Source organism: Anas acuta, chromosome 22, assembly GCF_963932015.1.
Source record: "Anas acuta chromosome 22, bAnaAcu1.1, whole genome shotgun sequence".
Classification (NCBI taxonomy): domain Eukaryota; kingdom Metazoa; phylum Chordata; class Aves; order Anseriformes; family Anatidae; genus Anas; species Anas acuta.
In genome coordinates, this window is record NC_089000.1 from 2,866,219 (window position 1) to 2,885,969 (window position 19,751).

Sequence of the window (19,751 nt, forward strand, 5' to 3'; positions counted from 1 at the left end):
ATGCAAGAAGATAGTCACCTCTATAATTCATTCTTTTCATCATTTTTCAGCATATTTCTAATGGACATAGCAATGATGGCAAGAGGAAGGATTATAACAATCCCTATCAATAGAAATATGATCTTTGCTGGTTTGTTGTATTATGGTTTTCCTCCCCACCAGGCATAACCTGTTGATTTTTTTAAGGCCTAAATAGGTGTGCAGTCAAGACCTCTTTGTAGATGGAGAATGCATAAAACTCACCAATTTCACATCTGTTGTAATTACACATCTCAGTGTAAGAGGCAGGCAGCTTTCAAACCAAACACCAATAAAGCCGAAAATGTCAGGGTAGATGATGCTTATGAGTTACGTGAACATCAGGTCTTATTGTTTTTGTAATGTCTTTCTTCAAAATATTGCAAAACATTTCACTTCTGATTGTAGACTGTGTTAGGAAACAGTTGACTAATGTGAAGCTGCTATGTGTAATACTGGAATTACTACAAGCAATAACTAAAATATGATAAAGTTGTTAGATATAATGGCTGAGGTACTGATTCAGCCACGTATAGCCAAGTTTAGTAACTGACTGGAAGTCATAAAGCTAAGAACATAGAAAGGAAAAAAATATTACAAGGAAAGATTAAAAACAGAAATAATAGTTGCTGCTATGTTACCACTTTAAATTCTTCTTATTTGTTTGTTTTTTTTAAGGCACCTTTTGAAATGAAACACTCCTGTATATATAATTTACCTGGCTTTGTTTGTGTGTTTATTTACTCTAGGTAATGTAGTATGACAATTAGATTCTATAATGCGATTTAACTAACTTCAGTTTCACCAAGGAGAAATCTTGCTGTCCTCCAGCTCAAATTTCTGGATTTATGTAAACAAATGACTGAAAGCCTCTCAGACTTCATCGCACCTGTACACCTCACTCATCCAATCTGGGATCTGGATTTACTGTGGCCTTTAGAGGGACAATAACAAGATTTAAGAAATTACAGCCTAGTCCTCACCAGATGATGCAGTTTATTAAAGGTGCAGTGTAGTTACTTGATCTGTCTCTTTTCTTCACTCTGCATGCCTCCTACCTATTTCTTGGTGTCCTCCCTCTTTGTTATCTCCATCTCCCCACCCAAATTGGTAGCCACTCCTTGTGCATTTTGCTCTCATTCATGACTGAACATTGCCTTCTATTCAGTCTGCTGTAAGTCCTCCCTTTCCTTTCTTCCTCTCAGTTCTGCTATGAGGTATATCCCTTCCAAATGACTCCCAGTTTAAACACTTGCTAACAAATTCTGCAGTAAAAAGCTGTACCGTGTCAAAAAATTGAAATAAAAACGATAACAAAGATGTTTAGCATTCAGTGTTGAACAATTAGGATTTTGTGTTGTACGATTCAGAGCAGGAACTTTTTTGAAATGGTGACTTTGCAGAAGACTTTTGTTAACGTAGCGCTCTGAAATGTGGATGAGTTCTTGGATGTGTGTGCCGTGGTGGCTGTGCAGTTCTGTACCTCAGGATGGGTGAGCTCTGCTCCACCCAAGCGGAGTCCAAATAAACCACTCCAAAACCTCCACCTGGCATTTCACGACAGGCCACCAAACCAAAATGTGTTCTTGAGTCATAAATAGTTTGAATGTAAATGGCAGAACTGCAACAGCCTTAATTTGCTGTGGCCAGATCCAGCTGATACTTGTAACTCAGAATATTCAGGTTAGCAGGAGAGGAATGCATCCTCAGCAAGTTTGCTGCTGATGGTAATCATCAAAGATGGAACTGGGAGGTGCTGTTGACTCCCTGCAGTGACAAGAGGCCGTGCAGAGGGATCTAGCTAGATTGGAGCACTGGGCAGTCGTCAATGGCATGAAGTTCAGCAAAGGAAAACGTCGCATGCTGCACCTGGGACGGAGCAGGGCTGGACACAGGTACAGACTGGGAGATGTGTGGCTGGAGAGAGCAGCCCTGCAGAAAGGGACCTGGGGGTGCTGGGGACATCAGGTGCAGCGTGAGCCAGCAGTGTGCTCTGGCAGCCACGAGGGCAAACTGCATTTTGGGGCAACAAAGCTGGTTAAAGGGCTGGAGGGTGCATCCTATAAGGAGAGGCTGAGGACACTTGGGTTGTCCAGTTTGGAGAAAAGATGGCCAGGAGGTGACACGGTTGCTCTGCAGTGCCCTGGGCAGGGGAAGCACTGAGGGAGGCGCCGCTCTCTGCTCCCTGCTAACTGATGGCATCAAACGGCCCAAAGCTGTGCCAGGGGAAGGTCAGGCTGGGTGTTAGGGACAATTCCATTACCATGAGGGTGGCCGAACACTGGAACAGGCTCCCTAGAGAGGTGGCTGATGCCCCGTGCCAGTCGGTGATCAAGAGGCATTTGGACAACTCCCTCACTGATGTGCTGTAGCTTTTGGTTAGCCCTGAAGAAGTCAGGCAGTTGGGACTTGATCCCTGAAGGCCCCTTCCAACTGTTCTATTCTGTCTGTTCTGTTCTGTTCTGTTCACTACGATAAGAGAGTCAATAAACACAACGAAACACTGGGGTAATGGGCGAGTAGAAGACAACTGATAGGAATAAAAGAAACCACAATTCACAGGATTCTGTCTATTTATTTCAGCACCAGAATCCTACGGAGAATGTGCATCATAAGTAGAGAATAATATTAAATGTTTGTTTTTTTTTTTAATAATTGAATTCAAAATTTGGAGTACTTTTTTAATTGCCTGCTTATTTTCCAAAATACCGGTTGTGTATTGACTTTTAAATAGAGTAGTACAAAGAGATAATGTAAAGATAGCGAAACAGAAGATAATTGAAGTTGTAAAGTTCTGTAATAAATCGCTGTAACTTAATTGGTTTAGAACAGGTAATTGAACTTGAAATTAGTACGGCTTAAATGCTACTGTGTTGTTAAGCATACTGCTTTAGTATTTGAAGGCATAGCAGCAGGTTCAGTAAAAATATTTAAGTCTAAAACACTCTATGACCTTTTGTAATGTCTTTCGGGTGCTCAGATTATGTGCCCAAGAGCAGAAAGCAGTTTCTCAGGTTATTCTAATGGCATTGAAATACCAGTTGTATACTGACATCTGCTGATTGGAATGGTGCACAACAATTTGCTTTCCCTTTCTTAATTTTCTTAACATCTTTCCGTAAAACATAGCCATTCAGATAGTATCCAGACCTCCCAGCTTCACAGACCTTTTCAGCATTTCACTCGTTTTCATGTCCTGACAATGTTCTGATCTGTTCCTGAATCCTCTTATTTGTGATATACCTCCTTTGTGACGAAGTCTAGAGACCAGACTAGAATGTGGCTCCTGCCCAAATTATTTAGGGTTGACACCTCTGGAGTGGACCGGTCTTGTCCATGCTCTATTACTTTGTTGAAGGAATACATGTGCTGAGATTTTATTTTGAGTACCGAATGTTCAAAATTACCAGTTATTTCACAACTAGTCAAGTCATAAAAGAAAGAAAAGATCTATAGTATCTTCAGCATGTCTTCTTGGGGCCTTATTACCTAACCAGTTGCCAGCCTTTTTCTTTGTCTCATTCTGACATTCTCTGTATGTATGTATTCTTCTAATGTATTCTTCTATAGCTTTACGGACAAATTGCAAACCATGCCAATGAAGGACGTAAGCCTCAAAATTAGTGTCATTTTTGCCCATATGCAAAATAGTTAGCAGTATAACTGATACATGTATGGCTACTTAGAAATAAGGAAAAAAAATGTAGGAGATTTTTTGCTATTTTGCTCATGAAAATTGTATTAATTCTGAAAGACCATGTGGAAAAGCCCTGTAAAAATTTCCTTATTATTTTTTAAAGATTTTGTGAGTTTAGCTAGATGGCATTCAGATTGTTCTAGCAGGTTTTATTTTCCAGTATGCTGAATATAAATAACAGAGCCATGCTGAGTATAGCAGAACATCCTTCCATTGTTTGTAAGGTATCTTATTCTATCTGAAGACTTCCCTTACATAATTGTCTGCAGCATTCTTTGCTTTTGATTATAGTTTAAATAAGCCAGCAGTGGGTAGAAGATGTATGCAATAATGTCAGATAAAGAGCTTATTATTTTTAAATTATAGAGCTAGAAATTTCTCTGACAAGAACAAGAGTAGTTCATAGTGTGGGCAGTGTTTCAGGTATTAATTTAATCAAAGATAGTTTTGACTGTAAGTCTGAAGTTTCTTACCCATGCTTCCATTTCTGCATGGAGATGCAGTATGTCTCCAACGTACTGAAGAATTCATGATACTAGTGTCTAATAGCGTGATAAATTATTGTAATGCAGGATATAAGAGTATAATAAAAACTGAGAGGAAACAATTATAGAGTGAAACATTCATCTCAGGAGAACAGTGTCATTAAAATGTTTACTGACATTTCTTGGCAATATTCACTTTTCTAATATCAAAATAAGAAGTAACTAGAATGCAACAAGCATATTTAAATCACGGTGACATTTTTATTGGAGAATGTCTTCCATCTCAGAAATTCATTATCAATTATGAATCCTTAATACAGATTTAAATTAAATGACAAATCATATGTGCAAACTGTTTTTTATCAAAATGCATGTAAAATATAGAACTTTGTATATAATTATATGTGTTGATTATACATCAAGGAATATAAATCTTTTTATCTGGAACCAGATATAACTTTGTCATTAAAAACATTTAAGATTTCAAATAAGTATACTTATTTGACTGGAAATGTGTTTAGCCCTGTTTGCTAGTGTTTTGTTTGTTTCTTTTTTTAAACTCCCATAGTTTACCATCATTTCTAATCATGGCAGTAAACTCATTCTCCTCTTATCTTCATGTATTTATATCATTCTAAGTGATTTTACTGAGAGCCAGGAATTTTAGGGTTACTATTTCAGCAAAATGTCTCTCTTTTTAAGGGTGTTGTTTATAGCTCTGAAAACCAGGACATTGAATGACTTGGATTATACAAGAAAATGTAAATCATCAATATGTGGGTTACTATAGTTTATCTACCTGTTCAGCTACTCTTTTTCTTTGAAAGCTGTAGGTTTATTAGCCTCCTTTCCCAAGGCAATAAAATTTGTGACATGTTATACCCCATGTGATTTTCTCTTTTACTTTGCGTGTTAAGATCTGAACTCTTTAACTGTCTGCCACTAAGTACTGGAGTAGTGTCTCATGATTAGACATGAGTGCTCAAGTTCTATATTCAACTGAAAAATGTTTAGTTGAGTTTTCTGTGATTTCTTGTTCTGGTATCAAGAAGGTATTGTTATTTTATGAATTAGAGGAGAAAAAAGTGGTGAGTCTGGCTCCATCTTCTTTGCACTCTCCCTTCAGGTATTTATAGACATTGGAAAGATCCCTCTGAGCTTCCTTTTCTCCAGGCTTAACAGTCCCAGCTCGCTCACAGGAGAGGTGCTCAAGTCCCTGGCTCATCGTGGTGGCCCCGCATTGGATTCTTTCCAGTATGTCTATGTCTCTCTCATACTGGGGGTCCCAGAACAGGAGTAAGGTTGCAGGGATGAAACTTCTTTCTTTTATGTCTATACTCACATCTATTCTGCGACATTCACCTCTCTTCAAGGCTGTCTCAATCTCAGCTTTTATAAGATAAATATCTCAATAGATCATGGACCATGGTTGCTATATATCATAGTTTATATATTATTATTCAAACTTTATTAAGCCAAGCTTCAGGGGAAGGTTTAGGTTGGATATTAGGAGAAATTTCTTTACTGAAAGGATTGTGAGGCATTGGAATGGCATGCCAAGAGTCACCATCCCTGGACGTCTTCAAGAAATGTGTAGATTTAGAACTTAGTAACATGGTTTAGTGGTAGAACTTAGTACTAGGTTAAAGGTTGGACTAGATGAGTGTAGAGGTCTTTTCCAACCTGAATGATTCTGTTAATCTATGATGCATTGTGGAACACTTGCCATGGGGGGGGGGGGGGAAGATCTTTTATGTGTACAACAGAAAACTTTGAAGGAGATGGTAGAAGAAAGGTAAATTCATCTGATTTTGCATACCGTAAGTAAAAATGAAGAGAAAGCCATCACAAAATCAATTTCTTGGATAAAAAAGACAATAAATCAAATGCTGAAATTTCAAGAGATGGTTTAAGAAAAGGAAAATGAAGGTGTTTCTGAAAAATCTTTGCAAGCAATGAGCAATAGGAATCAGGAAAGGGAATGAAAGAATCAGGTTGAGTTTTACATCAACCTTAGAAATTTTGTTATCTTTTCCAGGCCTTTGAGGCCAGATCGGAATGATGCTATCTTACCATAAACTGCTAAGAATATTGTTCCATGGAATCCCTCTTGCAGATGGCACAAGGTCACTTTTACACCCTGATCCTCTAATCGTTTCTTGTACAGCAGTCCATCATCTCTAAGTACATCATATTCGCAGGTCAGAATGAAAGCCTCAGGAAGCTGAGCAATAACGCTGTCTTCAGATAGCAGTGGTGAAAAAACAGGATCAAGAAGAGTCTTGACCAATTTATAGGTTTCTTCTGAGAATGGTTGTTCTGTACTTGGTGTATAGCCTCTTGTTTTAAACTCGTGAGGGATGTTATCAGGACTCAGCCATTTCTGATACTTTAGTCTCAATTCTTCTGAAACATGACAACCTTGAAGCACATTTTTTACGGCAGACAAGTCTGCATTGACATACTTCAAACCAAGAGAGACGGTTCGTTCCTTTAACAAAACGGGAATGCCCTCATTCTGCTGATAGGAAGGCAAATTAAAGTCTACACCCTGGAGAAAAGGATATATAAGGATTTGTGCTCTCAGCTTTGGGACATCTCTTCTGTTTACCAGTGCTTGGGCAACAGCAGCAGTGAGTGCACCTCCACTACTGTCTCCACAGACAATAATGCGAGAAGGGTCTACTCCATAATCTCGTGCTGTCCTCATAAAGTGTATGGTGGCAGTGAGACAGTCCTCAAATTGGGTTGGATATGGGTACTCAGGAGCTAAGCGATACCTAAATAGGAATGAAAGTCTTTTAACATAGTCATATCTAAGAAATGGTCCCCTTGTTGTCCTTAACGTTCTTGCTTTCATATACTTCATGCTGAAGATAGGACAACTTTCTGAGATAATTACACCAACAGAATTGCTAATAATTACTGCTTATGCTGTCTTATTGCTACTGTTGTTAATGTTTGAGGGGGGTCAGTGCATTCTCCTATCTTTGCAAAATATGTATTTAATTGCCTAGCAGGTGACTCAGGGGACTGAGGGCACACACTAAGTTTCTGTACAATTAGATGGCAAGGCACATATGTGTGAATTCATCTATCAGCAATTGTACTTCTCCAGATTTCCAACATTTGGGAAAAAAAATCCAAACAAATGGTTAGAGAATGTAAGTGTAGAAAATGGATAACGAAAATACAAAAAGGTTTCAGCATTTTTCTATAAGCTGAATTCTTTATAAACAGAATCAGTAAGGGCTGATGATTCTTCAAGTGTTTGGGGCTGTAAATAGTGAGTAGTGCAATTTTAATTAAATTCCAAGACAACAACTGTTTTCATGAATTTTTAAAATTTGGTTATTTTAAAAATGTATTACAGCTCATCACAAAAAGGTTTTAAATAGTCATCTCTGGTGAGTTGCAAGTGAAATGTGGACTCTGTGCACACACATACATAGTTTTTCAGAAGAACTACTAAAATGAATATTTAGTGGTCTGGGCAACTGTGCTATCAACAGAGGTAGTTATTTCAAACACAATGCAGGCTTCAACTTACAGTGCTTTGTGTATGGCTTTACGAAATAAAAACATCCTCATCTAATGGTAGCTACAAATTATAAAATTGCTATAATGGAAATTTGGAAATAAATAAGTGGGGATTAGTTGACTAGTTCTTTCTAAGGGTAATTAGCACTGGTGAAATGCATGTGATCATTAAATACAAATACTCAATGCAGATTGCTAGGAAATTGGCTTGCAGCGACTAAAGCATTAAAGAATTATAAACCTGGAAAGGAGACACAAATGGCTGTCACATTGTGTGTTTGGATCGACTCCACTTACCCAACAGACACAACCACTGAGTTGGTTTTCCTAGCAAAGTAGCGGCATACTCTTTCATAGGCCTCTGTAAAAACAAAACATATCAATGGAGTTGTAACTTGTTTGAAAAATAAGTCAGATGAAAATATTCTACGGTTTTTAATCTCTGTTTTGTGATTAAGCTACAGTGTAAATCTTCTATTGTTGGTATGACCTAATCTGGGCATTGCTCATAGTTTCATTGCATCTGTGGGAATCTTCTTGCCAGTAAGAAACCTGGAATTATTACCATTCATTGTTTCATTCTCCTCACTGAAAAGTTAATAGAAAGCACCACTGCTGCTACTGCCAAAGTGGCATTGAAGATGAAAAGTCATTAAAAGAAAAAAAAAAAAGAAAAGCAGCCAAATCTAGAATTTTTTGTTTTTGTTTTTCGGGAGACAGCACCTAATCTCTTAACCCTTTCCATTTCAAAATCCAAACTGCATTTTTTCCTTGTAAGCACTTCCATTGTAAATGCACAACAATATGCACACATATACACAGGCTTGCACATATATTTGAGCACAAACTGAGAATAAAATTCTTATGAAATTTTCAACTTTTCTCATAAGCATGAGTGAAAAGACAATAAATGATCAGAGAAGTTCTAGATACGTGATCTGTAGAAAGATCATTTAACTTGATGCCTGCTGCATGTAAGTAAAATTACTCTTCTATCCTGACATGATTTTTTTTTATAATGCTTTACCTACTACTTCGTCTTGTCTTTTAAGAATACAGCATCAGATCAGTAACTGCATAGTATTTGCAGACCCAACTCGTTTACATTACTTACGAATGCTTCCTAACCGTCCAACTCCGCCATGAAAATAAAGGATTCCTCTTCTTTGTCCACTGGTTGACATTTTTGGCTGGTATATTCTTACTTTAACCTTCTCAAATCTTAAGTCTTTGATAAAAAGATGTTTATCTTTTGGTGGCGGTATTCCATCCATCATAATCCTGAGGAAATGGACTTCTGAAGTGATACCAATTTTTTCCAGTAATGTTGCCTGTTAATAAAGGAAGAGAAACCACAAATTAATACAAATTTCCATCTTATCTGGAGGATGAGCACAAAAGCTTAAATTTCCATGGTCAGTTCAAACTTTGTCTCCTGATGGTTCTGACAATGAAGTGGCCAGTTATGATGATGTGGGTACACCTTCGTTGTAATGCAAACCCTGTGAAAATCTGTAACTCAGAGGGCAGTAGATTTGAAAGGAATGGATTAATTTATCTTCTGTAACTGCCTGAGAAGAATCTTCTGCCTTGTGTCCATACATCTCCAGAAGCAAAGCCTTCCTGTGGGCAAACCTGGCTGTAAGTCACTTTCACAGTATCACTGTCACTGGTTCATTAATACCATCATGCATCTCTGGCAAAAATGTTATCAGTACTATTTAGCAGAACACAGGGTTAGCTTTGGTAATAATTTCTGGATTATATTAGAAAGTTTAGATGTTGGCATGTTGTTTTTCAACTGAACTCATTCTGCAGTGGTGAAATCCTGGCTTAGATTATATCAGTAGAAGAACACTCAAGCTATTAATAGTAGATAGAAGGTGTCAAATACTTCCCCTTACTGGTGTTTAAGTAGCCCTGTGTTTGAACAAAAGGAGAGAGCAGTTAAAGCATTTTAAAATTTCTCTTTGTGTGGCTAATTCTTTGGTTTCCCAAATTCCCACTGCTTTTTGACTTGCAGAACATTTTTCCGTAGCATCTACCACAGCTGGCCTCCTGAACAAGAATAGTTTTGAACCTTAGCTCGATATTCACATAGCTCAGTGATTCGTACTTAAACATTCAAGGCTGAAGATTGGAGTCAGTCTGAGCTAGTCTACGTTGCGTCTGGATGACTTTAGGCTGTTTTAGTTGCAGTCTGATCTAGTCTATGAAGAAAAATACGAGGCAGTATCACTCATTTCCACTCTATCTGGATTAAATGTTGTACTTTCTGTCTTCTCTAATGAGTAATATAATCTGTTGTGTTGCCATTATTCATGTAGATGTGTTTCAAAAAACAATTATGTATACAAAGGTATATACTGATGTATCTTAAAATCCCATAGTGAGAGTCTTGCATTTTCACCTCACATTTCACAGACCTCATGTAGTTAATAATGTGGTCCTGTTAAATATGGCAGACAGCCCATTTTATGCCATTTGAAGAGCTGATCCCATGTACAAGAAAGATCATTTTGTAGCCTAGCTTTAGTCTCATACTGGTTCCTTCTGCAGATCTCCTCTATGACGTCCATGGGAAAATAACTTCTGTTTCTTTAACTCTCCAATTCCCTCTGGTGTGTGACATTTCATTTTTGTTAAACATGTAATAGTTTCACTGGTCAATTTTTGTAGAGATTGACATTTACTTATATCGTTCTTAGTCACTTCACTGCTGGTTGTGAATATCTGCTGTGGAGTACCTGCAACAAATTGCAGTTACGAAGGACACCAGTATCATCACATGCAATCTTCATAGTTATTTCTGGTAATATGCAAATTAAATTTTAATCTGGTGGTGGTGTTTTAAATTGCACAGTTCCCATCAGTGTTCTACAGGAGTCAGCATAGTTTGCATTTTTGCTTTTACTGATTGAAATCCATTCTTCAGTCTGTATGCTCCCTGCAATACTGGGTTTTCACCTACAGTTTCTGGAAAAAAGTCATCACTTACACGTAAGCTGCAAGACCAGGCTATGTGTACTTAAAGGGATGTTCAGAATGTATCTAGACTAGTTGTCACCAGTTTGTTACCAGAAATCCCGCTTTTGGAATCTTCATGTTCATAAAATTTGGTTAATCATAGGTGATTAGCCAAGTTGGCCAAATGTGATGTGCATTTTGGCTCTCGCAAAGAAATGCAACTGCTTAGCAGTGTAATTTGTAAACCAGTAGTTGCACAGGTTGGTTGTGGATTGTTTAAGGATTTTCAAAAATGATAGCTGACATGACAGCTTGAAAAGAAAGCCTAATGGGTAGCATGAGACAGCCAAAGGACAGGAGTGAAGAGCTATGACCTCCTTTGAAGCATTGTCTAGCTTGCTCTGCAATCAGTGCAAGCACAACAGTCTGTGTTGTTTGTCTATTTTATTATTATTATATTTATTTATCATATATATTTATTATGTATGATGTTATTATATATATATATTGTGAATGTAGTGTTGTCATTCGCAGTGAAATGCTGAAAAACTGACCCCACCGACAACAACTGGCATGGAGGTTTCCATGCACCAGGAGAAAAGCTGTGTGAGGTGCGGAGGAACCCGAGTTAGATTACAAAGGAGACTCCAGATACATGTTCAGGCAGAGGACCAGGGCCTGCAGCAACACGCACGTAGCGACTGGTGCCAGTGGGAGGGCCGTGCCGGCTGTGCTAACCATGGTGTGAGTCCTTTGTTCTCTTTACACAGGTACAGAGGCCTGCCATCTGCACCCAATTTGTGCCAGCCCTTCTGCCTAAATCACTATTAGGATAAATTGGGTCCAGAAAGCTTACAGAGCTGTTAACACATGCGTAATTTAATCAGCCCCTCGATCATTTCAGGTCTGTTTCCCGGGAAGGACAGGTTTTAAGCCCTTTGACTAGTGTTTAGCTTTAATGATCTGTCCATTTTTCTTCTTATAGACCAAATAGTAAATGAAAAAAGAAAGGATGGGTAGATTTTTCTATGAAGAATTTTTATAGAATCATAGAATAGAATCATAGAATGGTCTGGGTTAGAAGGGACCTTAAAGATCACCTGGCTCTAACCCCCTGCCATAGGCAGGGACACTTCTCACAATACCATGTTGCAAAAAGCCTCATCCAACCCGGTCTTGAACACTTACAGGGATGGGACATCCACAGCTCCTCGGTGCAACCTTATTAAGACATAGCTCTTCTTATATAAGTATATTCTTATAGGTGAATGCAAATAATTCTTCATAAAATTTATTAGGTTGCACATAGCTGCTTCAAACTGGTTTGTCTCCAGTGACTTCACAAGCATCTTTTGTCTCAGCTGAACACTAGGTCTATCCTAGTAAGCTTTTGTTTTCCCTGCAGTTTTGAACTCATGGGTTGCCATCCCTTGAAAGGATTTGGCTACTTTGCCATAAGTAATCTGCCTGACAGCAGACTCAAAATTTCCTTGCATTTATACTTTGTTTTAATCATACATTAATATCCTGGTCCTTCTGCTCCTTTGAGGTGATGTAGTACAATGCTTTTCCTTGGCCTCTCACTGGCCAGCAGAAAGGATAGGAAATGAGATTAGAAGTAGAGAACTACATTAGTCACCAGTGAGCTTCTGAATTCTGCAGTTTGGCCTCTCACATATGAATTATGCAAAGATAAAACTTTGTCTGATGGATAAAGAGTATTCATACATTGTTTTGAAAATATGGAGCTCCACACATAGTATAGTGTATGTAAGAAAACTTAATTTGACTTACTATCCCATTTTATTTCATTGCTTTACTATCATAGCAGCATTCGGAGCTGGGTGAGGTGTTCTCAAGGGACGTAATGACTCATGTCCTCAGAAGCTTACTGGCTTCAAAAAAAAACCTTAATAAGCAGTGCAGCAAGGAAAGAGAGGAAAAACTAATAACATTAGAACATGTCATGCACAACACAAGGAAACTGAAGCTTTTTTTTTATTATTGTATAATTTAAAAGGCTGAAAGAAAACTTGATTTAGCAATCACAAAAGTGTTTTTTAAATGTGCACTAACTCAAAAAAAAGGAAGTCATATAAACATGCTGTAAGACCAAAGATCTTGAATGCAGCAGCTGTCTGTCAGATGGCTCAGAAGCAGAGCAATGCATATGCAGCAGAGAGCTGAGATCACGTAGTTACTCATTCTCTAAATAAGCACTGTGTTGCACAGAGCAATGTTCCACATAGAACATGTGGTAGCTTCTCACATTTTCCAGCACTGCATGAGACAACAGGATTAAAAAGCTTAAACTTAAGTGATCAGAAAAAATGGGATATTGGACTGTCCACTGAATTTTATTTTTCTATATTGTTATTGTTAGTGTATAGCAAGCAATGGATTTATCTTGCACCCAGCTGAGCTGAAGTTATCTGCAGTGGTACTATATAAATCCAGCTGTGTATTTGCAGTATATTTACACATTTATACTAAAAAAAAAAATCACCAATCTCTTATCCCTCTATCAAAAATTAAATTAAAAAGTCCAGCTTTAAGCAAAGTTTACTTACCAGACCAAACCCGAAGTTCATGATATAATGAAAAAGGTAAAGCTTTTTGTACTGACTCATTCCAGGCGGGATTTTTGCCTTGGGGTGTTCATAATAGAAAGACATTGCCACAAGGACAGCCAAAACAACCAGAAAAATTGTGAAGAAAAGTTCCATCTTGCTGTACTGTTAGGAGTCAAGTGGAAGAAGCAGCTGTGACCTCCTTCCCACTCTGACTTTGGAAGTATTTCTGAAGGTAAAGGCGCAGGTCTAGCAATTCTCTTCATATCCCATCATCCAGCTCTTAAAAATCCCAATAGGAAGATGAAAGCATGTGGCAATCAAACCATACAATTAAATAGATAGTAACAATTAGTCACAAGGGAGGCTTGCATAAGTTTTTCATATTTACAGCTTACATGTTTTGATTCTGTGCCCATTACCGTAGAACCAGTGCTTGGCGTATCTGTAGCATCAGTGTTACAAGAAGACAAAAACTTGTTATGTCTCTGCCTATTGCTTGAATACAGTCAAGCCTGGATCTTTTCTGAGTTCCTGTGGAATAGGATTTTTTAGCCATCTCCTTCAGAGCTGTTCAGTTTCTTGTTTTCTTGTGCCTCCATGCCTTTTTAAGACTTCCAGTGAAATCTAAGTTTCGGTGTTGTGAACATCTCATCTCTCTTCACCTTTTATTTGGTGCCTGTCATATAAATTACTTGTTTGTGTATCTATACAAATACACATAAACCTCTGCTGATGTATGCATTTACCCCACCCCTGATCCTTTAGCTTAGAATGGAGTCTTTTCAAAGCAAGGGTAGTATTTTGTTTGGGTTTTTATATAGCACTGTTAGGATTTGGTTTTGAGAGCATTTGAATATGATTGCATTATTGCTAAAATAATAATAGTGGAACAGCTGACAAACAAGCCAAAAGAAAAAAAAAAATACAGCTGTTAAAAAACAGAAGCATCTCCAGTGATAATATTTAACTCTGTGAGTGTCTGACAGTGTCCTTTCTGAAGGATATAGGGGCGGTTATGTAACTCCTGGTAAGAGTATTATCAGATGTGGATCTGCTCTGCTGAAGTCGACAGAGCTAGGCTGATTTTTATTAGCTTTGGATTCAAGACCTGCAGTAGAGATTGATCTCAAATTATGTATGACAGTTTTGTGTGAAGAGGTATATTATAGGTAACTGCACGTTATATGTAGCACTTAGAAAATTTATTTCTGATAGGTCTTACAGGCAATTCCTAATTACATGAAGGTCACCTCCAGACAGATACAAGCATCATTAGGGACTCTCAGATTTCAGGTGAGATGGTGTTAGTGTATTTCCGAACATTTCTCATTCACAGAGGGCAAGTAAAATATTTATGTGGTACTCGGATTCAACCAAAGCACTGAAATATACCTTACAGGGGTTTTAAATGGTGACTAGTCTCTGTGCTTTTTGCAGGGGTGAATATCACAGTAATTTAGTATTAGAGTTTGTGAACTGTGCAACAAATAAAAAGGAAACCCATTCCCAACAGCTCCCTTTGTGGCTGTCTTGGCTCCAGCTCAAACCAGAATTGCTCTTTGGGATGCAGCTTGATAAATTGATTGATAGATTGACTGATTTTGTACACAGTCATGCAATTACATCTTTGAATGTAATATAACTAGATGCAGCTGCAGTCTGAAGTATCAGTGGTTTGCATCTTGATTGTTCCTCGTTCATATCTTCTTTCCAGCAGGTCAAAGCCTGTGCCAACTGTTTTCTTTGGTTATTTTGGTGATGGTGTTTTTTCAGCAGTCTCTTGGTTGAGCCTACTGCAGTCTCTGTCTTCTCATGAAAGTGTTGCTTACAGATATCATTTCAGGTAGAAATATAATTGCAGCTGATGAAAACTAGACCCGAACTTGATGGTTTCAGGACTAATAGCAAAGACTAGACATCAGCAGCCTTCTCTTTTCTGTGTATTCCGTGTGCCTTCCTCTGGAAATAACATGCTTGTATTCTTCAGCACACAAATCATTAGTTCCAAGATTTAACCTGAAACAAACAAAAATCTGTAAAACAAAGCTTTTTCAGTGCGTATGATGTCACCTTTGGGAACTGCATCTCTTTACCAGTCTGCTCAAACTGTGAAGGCAACAGGTTCTCTGGAAAGTAGCAGTATGGGTAAAATGAGTGTTTTTTTCCTTCCTTCCTTCCTTCCTTCCTTCCTTCCTTCCTTCCTTCCTTCCTTCCTTCCTTCCTTCCTTCCTTCCTTCCTTCCTTCCTTCCTTCCTTCCTTTTTCCTTCAAAAAGAGAGTACAATGGATAGGCTGACCTTGAGATGTATGTTAAAATGAAACTTAAACTCAGAGAACCCTAAAGCTTTAGAATGCACAATGTATGACCTGCACAGGAAAAAAAGACCTCATGCTTAATTTCTGACTTCAGAAACTGTTTAGTAGTTGTTTAGAATAAACAAGAAGGAAGTTAATTTTAGAGTGTGGAGATTCACTCTCTGAGAAGAAACTCCATGTTCTGCTTCATCTGCCCAAACTGTTTGTTCATGTTATACAGCAACACTTTGGCAACTTTCATATCCCAAGATCCCATTCCCTTTCTCTCCCTTGCCAGAAGGTTGTTTACATGCTTTGTACAAAATCTAATTCCTTTTTGTTTATTCTTTCATGCAGCACTTGTGTCAGCCAGCTCAATAAGGGATATTGGTGTAAGGCACATTGCCTGTAGCCTGGAGATTGGGATGCGCTCTTGGGAAATGGAAGGAGAAAATTCAGACCTATCACGACTGAGGTGCATATCAGCTTTCTCACAGCTCAGACAAGAACATTAGGAAATAGCATTGCACAAAATGTGGTTGCAGCTCCCTTCTGTAGCATCTAATAATGAAAGTAATTATTCAGCTTTGTGCTAAATTTCATGCTGTCCCAATGACTTAGGTGTGGTCTAAGTATGCCTATCAGATTTGGCCCCTCTGGCAACCTCAGCAGTCTTCTGACACCTGTGACAGAACATTTGTTTTAAAGTTCTTACCACCTATAGATCAGCTGTTTTCAAATCTTTTTGCTGCCACTTTACCAAGAGCTGGTAACTCTTGGACTCTTAAGGACACATTAAGTAGGTGCAGATATCACAGCACCCCACCAACACCCAGTCATCACTGCTAGAGCTTCCATGTAAAAACTCTTCTAGAATCTGGATATCAGCAGTAAAAGAAACAAACTAGTTGGTTCATGAAGTAAGAAATTAGTTTTCTTTGGGCATTGCATGTACATGGAGTAACATTTAACATTTTATTAGCACAAACATCAGGAATTCATAAGCTTACTTCAGTCTCAGGATGGGACTTTTCAACCTAAATAACCTTTCCAAACACATGCTCTGTTTCTCCAGCTTCTGCCTTTTTAACTTTATCTCTCACTCCTGTAGAAGAGACCCCAGGAATTTGTCCCTGAGGCCAAAATCCCGTTTTCTCCTGCCTCAGGATCTTCCTTTCTTACTGATTTCCAGTGTAGGGCTAAATGCCAGTACCTGAATCATTCTTGTCAACGTTGTCAATATCTTAAGCTTTTACTCTGTTGTGCATCTGCACATGCTAGGGGAGACTGAGTCAGCTGGAACAGACATGAAATCATCCCTCACATAGTCTTCAGGTGGTCACAAAATCTCTCTGCCTGTTTCTAAATCACGGTGCTGCTGAGGTGACCTGCCAAGACTCGGGCACACCAGTTGCCAATGGACGCCTCTGCTCAGGTGCTGGAAGAGAGCTCCTTAGAGGAGGTGCTGCTGGACCCAAGAAGCTCCTGTTAAGTCCTGCATAGCAGGAGTGCCATCTGGTGCTGAAAAGCTGAACTTGGAAGCTGAACTCCCCCAGTCGAATCCTCACCAGCACACACTTAGTGCCATTAGCTGTAAACTTGCAGGCAAAGTACTGACAAACTCTGCTAATGGCTTGTTTTGTGCCTGCTTGTAACTATCTGTATTTCTTTGCATGCATAATTCCTTGGGGAAAAGGCATTTGTGTGCATAATTCTGTAGGCACATTGCAAGTCTGGGATTTTGCTTTAAGTACTTGACTGTAGCTCATTGAACATGCAGGCAGTGAGAGGGACATGCTGTTAGAAAGTGCTTGAGTGAAGAGGAGATTAAAAATTATGTTGTGTCTTTCCTTAGAAAATAGGAACATATGTAAATGAGTGATAATTTTGAAAGCTAATTCCACACTTTGGATATTATAAAGTGGTTTATATGAACAAGTTCATAGGAACATATGAAATGTTTATATGAGCAAGCATTCTATCTCAAGAATGTGAGACACATAGCAGATCTATAATTAATTAAATCAGAGGACGGGAGGTTCCATGGAGACAATTAGATCTTGCTACTTTCTAAAATTCAGAAAATATTGGAGTCATTATTTAAAAAGGAACACACTGTTTCTGTACTTGCTGTTCTCTGCTTACCCATCTGCATTACCATGGTTATAACCCTCTATACAGATTAAAATGCATGTGTTAAAAAGAGCTAGTAATACTGAAGACATTATAAAGATAAATTGATTAACTTTTGTGGTAAATTAAGACCTACAGATAAAGGACCATGGCAAAACCTCAGGAGTAGATCAGTGCAGAATTTGGAGAGTGGGCCATAAGTGATGCCTAAGTCCAGACATTGAGTAATGAAAAGAAAATTGGTATGGATTGCTGAACTGGCTAGGAGTAGAACACTCAGGGCAATGAATTCCCGTATCGTCTGTACTGGCAGAGTTCTGCAGTGTTCAGAAGGACAACAAAAGCAACATGATGACCAAGCAGAGAAGTATATTTCCAAATGGGGAGGGCTACATGGGGAATGCCTTTCAGTCTTCTGTCCCTGAAACGCCTCTGCTCTGCTGGTCACCAGTATGGCATGGGAAAGAGGCTGTCTTTCAGGGAACCCATCATTTAGGTACAAGAAGAGTGAAATAGTTTACAGAAGATTTTGCTCAGTACAGTCACAGTTTGGAAGGTGGGGAAGTGGCAGAGGAAGAATTTTGGAGTACTATATATAGGCATATTTGGGTGGTTTTGCCAAGAGCCACAAAGATGTTTATATGGTATTTATCAGTGGCAAACTATCTATCCACCTATCTATCTATCTACCTATCTATCTATCTATCTATCTATTGCAAAAGTTAATTATCAGTTGTGCAGTGGTTTCAAAATACTAGGTGGATGAAGAGGATTAAGAATGTTACAGGGTAATGCAATAGGCTGAGCTTGTTGTTAGTCAATTCGTTTGTTTGAAAACTTTGGGAGAGATGCACATGCGTAGTATTGTCAAGTCCTTTGGACTTTTGCTCAGTTCAGTTACAAAATCCTCTCCCATCAGACAGGAGGGACTTCGATTCCAGAAATTTTAAAACGCACCTGTGGGAATCATCAAAAGAACAGGTACTGAAGATGCAGTTTGTGTAATAAGCTGATCCTGAATAAAGATAAGTCTGATGACTCACAGGTTTGACTGAAGTTCATGAAGACATAGCCAAACTGACTTTAAGTGAGCCTGCTCATGTGCAGATAACAAAATTGCTGTGGCAGAACAGAATTTGACATGGATTAACTGCTCAAATACTATCCAGCTTTTCACATCTGCTTTAGAGCAGTTATTGACTCACTGCTGCTCTTGCTCATGCTACCAACATGTAAGCTGGTAAGCCAGCTTTCTTCTTGAGGTCAGAAACCAAAATGAATTGCCAATTTCATATCAGGTTGTATCACCAAAACAAATCCTGTAAACCTCAGTCATTGGAACATTGTGCGCTTTATCATGTTATTTACACCTGCAAGAATTTCTTTGCTCCAATAGTAAACTACTAGTACATGAAATGGGTAAAATGAAACTAAATTTATCTGGTGTCAACACAGCGTGGAGAAACACCATTTCATTTTGCTGAGGGAATGGAGAACAAGAATTCACAAGTTAAATACTGGTTGCTCCAGAGATTTGTAACTGCTAACACGTCACCACATTTAATTAATATGGTGAAGAATTTAACCCTACATTTTCTTCCTACTCAGAGTTCAGCTGGCAGAAAATGAAGATAACATACTAACCTCTTTCCACACTTGCATATGTGTTTTACAGCTATTACAAGCGCAAGGTGATTGCATAACGATGATGAAATATTTTGTAGTTCTTAGGCATTGCAAGGCCAGCTATTTTGACATGCAGTTATTCAGGCACCTGCCTTTACAAATGTGGGTCTGTCTTAATGTAACCACTGACCTGTGATTTTTTTTTTCTAATGTGTTTTGAACCTGAACAGAAACAGTTCAATCAGCTTTGGGGCTGTTTTTCTATTTTTCTCCAAATTCTCATTAAATAACTGAATTGTTTGTTACAAAATGGCAAAAAGCTCTGGGTGTCTCTGTCTTCCCTGAATACAACCAAGTGCCTCTCAGAAAGGAACTTTATAGAAAATGGTTTAGAGGACATTCAGTTTTGCTCGTGAGG

General features: G+C 38.4%; 1 protein-coding gene across 1 annotated transcript; it reads right to left on the minus strand.

Annotated features, from left to right (window-relative positions):
* Positions 1-5,403: 5,403 nt before the first annotated feature.
* On the minus strand, positions 5,404-13,712 carry LOC137843478 (arylacetamide deacetylase-like 4). The gene is made up of 4 exons (XM_068658756.1): positions 13,278-13,712; positions 8,855-9,071; positions 8,038-8,101; positions 5,404-6,980 (listed from the first exon to the last, which is right to left on the minus strand). The coding sequence occupies exons 1-4, from the start codon at positions 13,431-13,433 to the stop codon at positions 6,203-6,205; spliced, it is 1,215 nt and encodes a 404-aa protein (XP_068514857.1). The 5' UTR covers positions 13,434-13,712; the 3' UTR covers positions 5,404-6,202.
* Positions 13,713-19,751: the final 6,039 nt, after the last annotated feature.

Coding starts and splice junctions, on each gene's coding strand:
- LOC137843478 (XM_068658756.1), bottom strand. CDS start 13,433: ATGGAACTTTTCTTCACAATTTTTCTGGTTGTTTTGGCTGTCCTTGTG. Junction 8,102..8,854: donor TGGACGGTTAGGAAGCATTC/GTAAGTAATGTA, acceptor TTGTTTTTACAG/AGGCCTATGAAAGAGTATGC. Junction 6,981..8,037: donor TCAGTGGTTGTGTCTGTTGG/GTAAGTGGAGTC, acceptor ATTCCTATTTAG/GTATCGCTTAGCTCCTGAGT.